This window comes from Alosa alosa, chromosome 24 (genome assembly GCF_017589495.1).
Source record: "Alosa alosa isolate M-15738 ecotype Scorff River chromosome 24, AALO_Geno_1.1, whole genome shotgun sequence".
Classification (NCBI taxonomy): domain Eukaryota; kingdom Metazoa; phylum Chordata; class Actinopteri; order Clupeiformes; family Clupeidae; genus Alosa; species Alosa alosa.
In genome coordinates, this window is record NC_063212.1 from 4,495,423 (window position 1) to 4,507,328 (window position 11,906).

Below are 11,906 nucleotides of genomic sequence, written 5' to 3' on the forward strand. Positions count from 1 at the left end.
AAACATTTTGAAGCAAACATTTGATTACCAAAATTGGTATTGGTATAATTGCCGGTCACACAGAGACACATGCCGTTGGTGAGAGCTGCGTATTTAAGTGTGCACACGCGCGCACACACACTCCTCCGTCTTTTCAATGATTTCACACACTGGACAGTCTCAGTGGCGCTGTCCGTGGTCCCCGAACATTGCCTCGCTGCTCCGAAAAATTTGCTGTTGAAAAGGCGCCTGCTAAAACGTTCATGCAATGTCTTTTACGTCGTCGACTACGACGGACGACCACACGCATTGGTATTCTTAACCGCTGAGAAACCATAGGGCTATTGAGCCCCGTCCTGACATTTAGATGGTCTGAGCTTGCCAAAATGAAATCCCCCTTATCGTGGATAAAGGCTGGGACATCTGAACAGTGTGCAAATCTCTGGAACGGGCATTTCACAGAGTCGTATAAGTAGGCTACTACAAAGTCAGTTCACAACATGTTCAAATCATTGTATGCAAGTCTTCAACTCGCTTTACATATGAACGTACAAGTTTTACTGCTTTTTAAATTAGTTGATATCATGAGTGCGTTTGATAATGTGAGCTGGCAACACAGTTTCATGTCATCAGCTGGGTTGTTTGCCTGGCAGTATACGCACGGATGTATAACCTATATAGCCTACTATAGTAATTGAACTCACTTCAACGCCATCCATAAATCACTTGGCCTATTTTAAAGAGAAAATGAAACAATATCCGATCCATGTATGTATCCTCCCGTGATCGTATCACCAATCTTCAGTTAGGAAAGGAGACGACTTGTGGAATTGCATTAGGTAGTGTGCTATATGGTTGAACGCTGACCATACTGGAAATGCCAAGAAGCAATGAAGCACTCTTCGTTTGTTAGAATGTATCCGTGTATGTCTCTTTCGTGCTTCTGACAAATACTTCCCCGACTACCCTTTAAACTGAGCGATCAAGTTCAGCCCTCGCACCACGCATTGAGATAGGGGAGCGAGCGGAGGGGGTGGAGAGCGAGAAAGAGAGAGAGAGAGAGAGAGAGACTGCAATATCATTTGTGAATTGCTCGCACAGTGGCGCAGATAGGGGCTGCGAACAGACGCGCTGCTGTTGCAAGTGCGCGGATCGGAGTGTGCCGTGAGAACCTGAGGACCGGGAGAATGCGGGACAGAGGAAATAATCTTCTCTCGCTGGATGTTTACGAATATTTCCAAGACGTCATCTAACTGGATTACAGTTTATTCAGAATATATTATTTGTTCTCATCACTCTTCAGTTTTGATCCCGCATCACTAAACCGTGCTGGGCTGCGGACTTTTCTCTCCTTTGCTCGCCAACTGAGAGCACTCCGAGGCACGGAGCGTACGCGTGCATGTGTTAAGTCGTCGGTGAAGAAAAATCTGAGCAGTTGTAAGCGTTTGCACGGGGCATCGGACAGTGTATTCGAGTCTAACCTGACGCCGCACGGTGCAACGACAGAGGGACAGCCCGGCAAAGTTCTCAGCGTTTGCGCCTGTTTGGTGCGTTATATTATTTCATTTTAATCATTTTATTTTTTAAATCAATTTTGGAAAATATTGTCCGCAAGGAAAAATATAAACAGGATTATTGAACTGAAATGATCATGAACCCACATCCTTCAATGACTGTTTGAGTGTAAGTTGATTCATTATTGGAGGAAAAACGAACTCGGCAGATAATTCTGATATGTTTCCAAACGTCGAAATGATGGACGAGCCTCAGTAATTTTTTGATCAATTGCTATTTCGGAGTCAAACTCCCTAACGAATTCGTTACATATGGCTGGGGAAAACGGACAGTTCGCGTCCTGTTAGCGGGAGACGTGGCTTCGAAGAAGGGACTGAGGAATCTGTCATAGCGGGGAAGGAGGTGCAAATCTGGACAGAGGCTGGGATCTATTGCAGGCGAAGCAGTGTATGTAATCTGGACCATGAATCCACACGCCTCTTGAAACACCAGACTACGCTTCGCATCTGAATCTATCACTTCAACTGATTTTTTTGTGTAAAATCCCAATTTGTGTTTTTCATTACAAGAAAAACAAGGTTAACGACTACCTAGAATCATGAGGACTACTGGTGCAGTGGACTATTTGTGCTACTCGATGCTCATCCTGCAGCTGCTGACTCAGCCCGCCGCCAAGAAAGTGCTCCGCTACCGCTTGGCAGAGGAGGGTCCCGCCGATATCCGAATAGGAAATGTAGCCGCCGACCTGGGCATTGTAGCCGGCTCTGGTGAGGTTACTTTCACCCTGGAGTCGGGCTCAGAATATTTCAAAATCGACAACATTACTGGGGAGCTTAGTACGCACGAAAGGCGGATAGACCGCGAGAAATTACAGCAGTGCCAGATGATTTTTGATGAGAATGAATGTTTCATAGATTTTGAAGTCTCAGTTATTGGACCGGCGCAAAGCTGGTTAGATTTGTTTGAAGGGAAAGTTATAATTCTGGACATTAACGACAACACGCCTTCTTTTCCGTCTCCTGTTCTGACTCTGTCTGTGGAAGAAAACAGACCAATTGGCACGCTATATCTTTTGCCCACGGCAACCGACCGTGATTTCGGCAGGAATGGAATTGAGAGATATGAGCTCATTCAGGACAGCGGCGACTCTGTGAGACGAATGGGCTCTAGTTCAGGGAGCAATGGGGACTCTCACTCTGGCAAAAGGCGGTTTGATGACAGCTCTCGGAACAGCTTCTTTGAGTTGCAAGTCGCTGACACTACTGACGGCGAGAAACAGCCGCAGCTTATCATTAAAGGCGCGCTGGATAGAGAGCAGCGGGACTCCTATGAACTGACGCTGCGCGTGAAAGATGGGGGCGATCCGGCACGCTCCTCACAGGCTATTCTGAGAGTGATGATTACGGATGTGAATGACAACAGCCCGCGCTTTGAGAAAAGCGTGTATGAGGCTGACCTACCGGAAAACAGCCCCCCTGGCGCCCCCATCCTCCAATTAAAAGCCATGGATGCCGATGTCGGCGTGAACGGTCAAATTGAGTATGTGTTTGGCGCCGCCACTGAGTCCGTGCGGAGGCTCCTTAGGCTGGACGAGAGCACAGGCTGGCTGAGCGTGCTCCACAGGATTGACCGCGAGGAGGTGAGCCAGCTGCGTTTCACTGTGATGGCACGCGACCGCGGGCAGCCTCCCAAGACAGACAAGGCCACTGTTGTTCTGAATATTAAAGATGAGAATGATAACGTGCCAAATATTGACATACGCAAGATTGGCCGCATCTACCTGCGTGATGGAGTGGCCAACGTGGCAGAGGATGTGGTAGTGGACACACCCATCGCACTGGTACAAGTGTCAGATCGTGACCAGGACCAGAATGGATTTGTGACGTGCACTGTGGTGGGTGACGTTCCCTTCCAGCTAAAGCTGACAAGTGAGAATGATGGGGAGATGAACAAGAAGAAGTATTTCCTGCACACGTCCGCTGCGCTGGACTATGAAGCTGTGCAGGAGTACACTGTGGTCATCGTGGCGGTGGACTCGGGCAGCCCTAGCCTGTCCAGCAACAACTCGCTCCTGGTGAAGGTGGGCGACACCAACGACAACCCACCCATCTTTGGCAAGAGTACGGTGGAGGTGTCGTTTCCGGAGAACAACGCTCCTGGCGAACGGGTGACGACAGTGCGGGCCACGGATGCAGACAGCGGTAAGAATGCCGAGATCTCATACTCTCTCGACAACTCCGTCAACGGCATCTTCTCCATCAACGCAGACACCGGGGACATCCAGGTGAACACCATCCTGGACCGGGAGCAGACGGAGAGATACGAGTTCAAGGTGGTGGCCAAGGACAAGGGCATGCCCATCCTCCAGGGGTCAGCCACGGTGGTCGTGCTGGTGGCGGACAAGAACGACAACGAGCCCAAGTTCATGCAGGACGTATTCACGTTCTACGTGAAGGAGAACCTGCCGCCCAACAGCCCTGTTGGCATGGTGACCGTCATGGACGCCGACAAAGGCCCCAACGCCCAGATGAGTCTCTTCATAGAGGAAGAGGAGGAGATCTTTTCCATCGAGAACAACACTGGCACCATCTTCTCCACAGTGTCATTTGACCGCGAGCAGAAGACACAGTACTCATTCCGGGTTAAGGCAGTGGACGGAGGTGACCCACCACGCTCCGCTACGGCCACCGTGTCACTCTTTGTGATGGACGAGAACGACAACCCTCCCGCCGTCATCTTCCCCCTCAACAACACGTACACACTTCTGCCGCCGGCCAGCACCGTCCAGACAGTGGTCCGCACTGTGGTCGCCACCGACACCGACACGGGCTCCAACGCTGACCTGAACTTCAGCATCATTGGCGGCAACCCATACAAGCTGTTCGAGATGGACCGTGCCACCGGGGTCATCTCGCTGGTGGGCAAGCTGGAACAGAAGCACTACGGCCTCCACCGGCTAGTGGTGCTGGTCAACGACAGCGGGCAGCCATCGCAGAGCACCACCACGCTTGTCCACGTCTTTGTCAACGAGAGCGTGTCCAACTCCTCGGTGGTGGAGGCCCTGGTGGCCAGGAGCCTGGGCACGCCGCTGAACGCCGACATCGCCGGCGACCCCAACTACGACCTGAGCAAGCAGCGGCTGAGCATCGTCATCGGCGTGGTGTCGGGCATCATGACGGTGGTCCTCATCATCCTGGTGGTGGTGATGGCGCGCTACTGCCGCCCCAAGAACAAGAACGGCTACGAGGCGGGCAAGAAGGACCACGAGGACTTCTTCACTCCACAGCAGCACGACAAAGGCAAGAAGCAGTCCAAGAAGGACAAGAACAAGAAGAAGTCCAAGCAGCCACTCTACAGCAGCATCGTCACCGTGGAGGCGTCCAAACCCAACGGTCAGCGCTACGACGGCGTCAACGAGAAGCTCTCCGACAGCCCCGGCATGGGACGCTACCGCTCAGTCAACGGGGGTCCCGGGAGCCCCGACTTGGCCCGACACTACAAGTCCAGCTCCCCCCTGCCCACCGTCCAGCTGCACCCACAGTCCCCCACGGCGGGGAAAAAGCACCAAGCTGTGCAGGATCTGCCTCCCGCCAACACCTTTGTGGGAACCGGAGATAACATATCCCTCGGATCGGACCACTGCTCCGAATACAGCACTCAAACCATCAACAAATACAACAAACAGGTAAGTGGAAAAAAAAACCCCACTTCTCTCCTCTGTCTTTCAGTTCGTTTGTTTTTCTGTGTCCCTTCCTCATTTCCTCTCTGTCATGATCTCCATTCCCTCCGTCCTATCATTCTGATGTGAAATGTTAACAGGGTCAGTGGTCCCCTGAGCTAAGATGCTCGCCTTGGTTTTAAGCGCTGACCGTCCGTCCGTCGGCTCGAGTGCATTGATCTCTGTTTCTCCTCGCTGTGCCGTTGACATGGCGTATTGAAAAAGGCACCGGGGCGCAGTTATGACGAGGCTATCAGGTTTTGTCCAGGCCATGTGTTCTCTGCTGTCCAGTCAAGGAGCGTCATATGCATGCTGTGTGACACTGAATAGGGTGTCAGCGTGTATGTGACCTGTTTGAGTACATGCCTCTGCGTGTGTGTGTGTGTATGTGTGTGTGTGTGTGTGTGTGTGTGTGTGTGAGTGGCGCATGGTCACACATACGGCTCTGGTTTGCAGTTATTCTATCACAGTAGCAGTCCTCAAACAGATGCCTTCACCCCCTAGTGTTAGGTCAGAACCCTCCAAGACCCCGTCTTTGTAAGAAAGGCCACCCTGTCTTCCTGTGAGATGAAATAAGGGAGGGGGGGAGGAAGAGAAAAGGCAAGAGGAAGGAAGGAAGGAGAGAGGGAGGGAACGAGAGAGAGAGAAAGAGAGAGAGAGGCAGGCACTGGAAATGAAGTGCAGAAGTGGCCCTTTGAAGACTCTGAGTCGGGGTGTTGTGTTTTGAGAGAGCTCGCTCTGCCTGACTAGGAACATCTGGACAGGAGGTCACAGGCGACATTCTTCCGCCAGCCAGCGTCTGTATCCATTCACTGACTGAGCACTGAAATCTGTCTCTCTCTTTCTATCTGCCCATATCTCTCTCTCCCTCTATCCCTCTCTTTCTCATTCCCTCCCTTCCCTGGAATCCCCTCCCTCCCTTTTTGTTCTCTCTCTCTCTCCCTCTCCCTCTCTCCCTCTCTCTCTCTCTCTCTCTCTCCCCTCTCTCCCTCTCTCCCCTCTCTCTCTCTCTCTCTCTATCTCTCTCACACTCCCTTTCTTATTCTCCCTGGTTGTTTCAGTCCGAGCCATCTCTGCCATTTATTAATTTCATCCCCATTCCCTCGCCCTTTTCATTTTCCTTCTCTCTCTCCTCTTCATATCTCTCTCTCTCTCTCTCTCTCTCTCTCTCTCTTTCGGTATTCTCAGCATCATTTGTAATGTAAAAATGCTATTGCTGCCACAACACTGACAGGACATTCATATTCGGCGAGAGCGCTGGTGAATTAATCAATTCATAGTTATTGCTCTCCTTTCCTCTTCCTTGTCTGTTCCGTTCGGAGTCGTGAGAGAGTAGGAGGTGGCGGGGTTAATACGTTATGAAGTCAATCCTTTTATTTTATTTTATTTTGCATTTGCCAGGAAAAGAACGCTTAGCCTGTTGTTTTAAGTGTTTTCAGTAGTGTTTCAATGCGTTATTGATCACCTTAACATGGTGTAAGCAGTCAGCGCCCCCCCTACACTCAGAGTGCTCCCTCTCTCTCTCTCTTTCTTTCTCTCTCTCTCTCTCTCAGGCCCTGATTACCATCTCTCTTGCTTTCCTGCTGTATTTTTCTGTCTTCCTTCCTTTCATCTCCCTCTGGCTCTTATCTTCACTCTGAGCCTCACGGTTCTCCATTTTCTAAGTCATCTTCCGTAGAACAATTTCTCCCCTGTCCTCCCTATCTACCTCACATCGAGCCATTTCATAGCCACCCTGCTCTCTCTCTCTTTCTGTTTTTTTTTTTTTTCTCTCTCCCTCCTTCAATACAGTTTCTTACTCAGAATCATCCCTCTCTTCTCGCCTTCCCTGTCTTGTCGTATGATGCAGTGTGGGGCAGTTATATTCTGGCACACTCACTTGGATCAATTTCTCTTTTCCGGAGCCCTCCTCTCTGCTTGCCCATTCCACTGTCCTCCTCCTCTACATTTTCTCTCCTCTTTCCTTCTCTCTTTCTCTCTCTCTCTCTGTCTCCTCGAATCCTTTCATCATTGCATATTCCATATCCATCCTCTCAGCCCTACAGTAGTTGGCCATGCAGTGCTCCTGCTGTCTTATCTTGCATTATTTCTGGCCTTACTCCTCTCTCTCTCCTTCTTTTCTACCCCTCCTCTTTACCTCCTCCTTCCCTCTCTCTCTCTTTCTCCCTCTCTCTCTCTCTCTCTCTCTCTCCCTCCATCTCTCTAACAGCCTTTAATGTTCTTTACTGGGGAAGTGAGTGTGAGGATTGCTGTTGCTTCTGCTCCTTGCGGATCCTTCATGCATAATTGAAAGCCGTCACTGTGTTTGGCACCCCAGAACATGTATTGTGTGTCAGCGTGCTTTTTGCTCCAGCAGAATTATTATTTACTTTTTTCTATTGTTTGCTTTGTGGTGTTTTATATCTATCTGTTCATTTTACTTGATGTTTTATGTGGATATAAGTCAATTCTCTTAGTTTGTGTGCAGTCCAGTTGTTAGGAGGCCAGTGGCATTTAAAGGCAAAGGCGAACAAGAAAACCAAGCGTTTAGGTACAAGTCTCTCATCTGTAAAGTGAGATCAAATCAATGCTGCTCGTGTGACTTCTTCCCTGCTGACAAATTTAAGAGCCCCCACCCCTTGATGTTTTAGTAAACACTATCAAGACCAGCTACTGCACACCTGAGAGAAGAAAAGAAGAAAAAAAAAGAAACGCACACATTCTATTTCTGCAAAGTGTTGCAGTCAATATCAAATGCATTGTCTGAAAAGTCATTAGTATTTAATTTGGGAGGCTCACTGCTGGGAGCTTGTAAAGAGAAAGGCTTTTGTCAGGGAAAATTGGAGTTCTCTCCGTTGACATTTTAGTGGATGTTAAAAGGGAACTGTTTCTGCCACCAATTTACCTCCCCTCCTGAGCCGACCCCACCTCAGCCCCCAGCCCCCCGGCGAGACGGATTATCGACGGTGGACAGGATCATATTTGTCCTGGCCAATTATAACATTAAAGGACTTTTATCTCCTTATTGGATCAACGGCTTAATCACCCTTGTGCGTTCCCTGCCTGGCATGGCTAAAAGGGCCTTGTCTTTGACGCAGGGAGCCAGCCTATTCTTCGCCTCCTAACTGAAGGCCTAAGGGTTCCTATTTCCATAAAGGAAATGTAGTCCTCTGCTCTGGCATTAATTTGATACTCTAAGGTGTTGTTGTTGGTTTGATGGAGGTGACTCAGATTGGGCAGACTATGTGGCGTTTGTGTTTTGTGCTCCTTGTTTGTGCTAACAGGAATCATATGTGTGAACTACACAGGCTAGAGGCACGGGATTCATTGTAGCTTATCACAATGATTCATTGTGGTGATTTGTGAGGGTGAGGAGTTCATGTACACAGAAATGCACTGGTGCACACACACACACACACACGCACACACACACACACACACACACACACACACACACACACACACACACACACACACACACACACACACAGATAAATTCTGTACTTCAAAACCAGGATATTTTATTACATTCAGACAGTGGCCCAGTTGTAGCATGCAATTGTTATGACTCTCTTTAGCTCTCGTCAAGGGTACTGATCACAAAAATCCCAGCGAGGGTGGTGAAGAATTCAAGATGACTGGGGAAGGGAGCAGGCTTTGATGCGTTTGGATTTCAGAGCCCTCACTCTGTCTTTGTGGAGGTTTCTTGACATGCAAGATAGGCTCTGTGTTCTCCTGCTCACTTCCCTTTTTTCTCCTCCACTCTGTCTATCTGTCTCTCTTCTCTGTGTCTTTTTCGCCTTCTTAGCTCCTCCTCTCTCTCTCTCTCTCTCTCTCTCTCTCTCTATCTCTCTCTCTCTCTGTCCATCGTACGTCCTCAGTCAGGTGAAGGGTACAGAGAGAATGATAGTGATACAAGAAAGGGAGCCCTGTTAGGGTGGCAGAGAAAGGTCTCTACTGTTCCACAGAGAGACAGGGAGTGTGCATGTGTGTGTGTGTGTGTGTGTGTGTGTGTGTGTGTGTGTGTGTGTGTGTGTGTGTTCTAGCTGGTCTCGGGTTACCTTAGTGAGGCCTCGCCCACCTTATCCTCCCCAAACCGCACTCAGGCCACTCAAAGGCAGGTAACTAGGCAACTGAGTGAGTTAGCGCCCGCCATAGCTGCACCACATCTTTAGAACGGCAGACATTTAAGCAGCCATTAAGCTAACCCAAATGCAGGGGAAGCGAGATAGAGAGAGAGAGAGAGAGAGAGAGAGAGAGAGAGAGAGAGAGAGAGAGAGAGATTGTAGAGGAATTATGAAAAGGAGGCCGTCGTGCACTACCTGATGTGTCGTCCTTCACCTGTAACTCGACCGGCCTCTTTTTCTCTGTTCATATGCTAATTTTCCCAAAAGTGCCCCTTTTCACTCTGCCTGTTGCTCTAATTATGAGATTAGCGTCACACACTCTCACTCTCTCTCATTTCTGAATCAGTCTCAAGAACATTGCATAAACCCAGCGATTTCAGCGATCTCAAAGAAAATCCCATATCATGGCCTTTGTTTTTAAGGGACTAATAGTGATTTCCTGCAACACTGCTAGACTGCACTGCTCTTTTAATATACATGAAAAAGGAATGAATGGAAGAGATTAAAGGAAGGGGAAAAGGAGAACTCCTCAGGTGCAGAGCAACAAAGGTTGCCACTAATTCCCGCCTGCCCCATGAGAGGGATCCTCTTTCTCATCCCACAGTGGCTCCACGTTGATGTTGAAAAATGTCCGCTGAAACTAATCCAGCACTTTGATCCCCCTCCCGGGTTAATGTAACCCTCTCTCCGTCTAATGGCTGCAGTGTTTGGTGTCTATAGAGTGACTGGCCGTGGTCAACCAATCTTTCTTTCCTTGCCCCTGTCCCCCTTCCACAGTCTAGATGTCTTCTCTCTCTGGCGAGGTGTCATAGGTTAAAGCTCATTGGCGTGTGAGGTCAATGTCATTAGAATTAAAGCACAAATGCAAATCGAGGTCACAGTCATGTTTGTGTCGAAGTTAAAACATGAAGCAGAGGGGCCACCCCAGAATAAGCACTGCACAGAAAAAAGCCTCCATGTAAAACTACTTCCTTATTTGTTGGGAGAGAAGATCAAAAGTATTTGTTTACCCAGATAGAGATCACTTCCTTGCTTGGGGTTTTCCCTATGTTCAAAACAGATGCTGTTTTGATGTGAGTCTCAGATGTATTTCCTCTAATTCTTTATCTAATTTGTGAAGTGTTATCAGACATTTGACTAGGACATTGATTCAGTGCATCCACAAGTATAGGAGTACAACTGCACTGTCGTACACTGCAGTGTGCTATGAAAGAACAGTGGCTAAGTAAAATGGACGTGCAGCCTGGAGGCATCACTGGTTCACGTAACACAACAGAGAAATGTGGAGAAAGACACCAGAGGGTTAGGAGCGGTTGTAGATGGGAATGCTAACCGAGTCGGAAGGAGGCTTCGCCTGCATAAAAGGACAGAAAGAAAAGAGAAGCTGAGGAAGAACAGGGGCGAAGCGAGGATGAAAAGTGGGACTGAAAGGAGGTGGTTGAATTAGATTAGTCTCCAGCTTTATTACAGCCTTATGAGGAAGCCTCACAGTCTGTTTACTGCCGGCTGCTAATGCTAATTTTATCAAATTTGTCGCGGATGGCGTGATTTAACTCATGGCGTAAATAATCGCCATGGCCACGGGGGTGGAGGTGTAGAGAAATAGATGGAGAGAGAGAGAGAGGAAGGGAGGGAGGTAGAGAGAGATTAGGAGAAAAAGGGTGAAAACAAACCATCAGAATCGCACTTGCTTGCAAATTCCTGTACATGCAGAGTGTGGCTGGCTGATTTGAATGTATTAGCCTCAGAGTAATGACTATTGAGAGATTACCTGACCACAGGGAATGGACTGAGCACTGAACCCTTTACAGTTTAAAAAGAGCCAGAGAAAATACATACGGATGAATACATATACACACAAAAAACCCTACAGTGCTACTGCTTGTGAATGAAGAATATATAGAAGTATAGAATGAAGTATGTGTTTTATTACTCTGCACATAGAACAGGCAAATAGCTTCTGACAGGCATAGAGGTAGACAGATGGGCATATTAAGCAACAATAAACAAGCTGCAGTGTTGTCTTTGTTCTAAAAAGTGTGGCATATCAATTCATGGCTAGAAGCGTGTTTCAGTAAGTTCAGTATGCCAGTGATCTGACTTGGCTTTTGTCGAGAGAAGAAAGTGCAGAGCATGCTTTTATGTTCTTCTGCTTTTGTACTCTATACATCTCTCTTCAGATACACACTGGATGTCCTTCTCAAAGAGGCCTTGAAACCACTTACCCCCGCTTCACACTCAGGCCCTAATGGCCTTTTCTCCTTCTGCCTTTACAGTAGGCATGTGAACCACTTCTTTCTTTCTTTCTTTCTTTCTTTCTTTCTTTCTTTCTTTCTTTTCTCTTTCTTTCCTTTTATCTCCCCTCCACATATCATTCTCTCTCTATCATTCTCCTCATTCCTCTACCCCTGCTCATTCTTCCATAATGCCTCCTCAGATCCTGTATGTTTCTACCACTGACTCCCTCTGTCTGCCTCGGTTTCAATTGACTCAGTTCTTTTTCTTATCATTGTCTTCTCATCTTCCATTCTTTTTAACCTCTCTCTCTCTCTCTCTCTCTCTCTCTCTCTGTTGTGTGTGTGTATGTG

At 48.3% G+C, this 11,906-nt stretch overlaps 1 protein-coding gene across 2 annotated transcripts in view; it reads left to right on the top strand.

The window, feature by feature from the left end:
- Positions 1-1,000: 1,000 nt before the first annotated feature.
- Positions 1,001-11,906, top strand: part of pcdh7b (protocadherin 7b) — a 146,225-nt gene continuing 135,319 nt past the window's right edge. For both annotated transcript variants that reach the window (XM_048236111.1, XM_048236112.1), the window contains exon 1: positions 1,001-5,179. In XM_048236111.1, the coding sequence (XP_048092068.1) occupies positions 2,093-5,179 (3,087 nt within the window). In that variant the 5' untranslated portion in view covers positions 1,001-2,092. The remainder of the gene's footprint in view (positions 5,180-11,906) is intronic.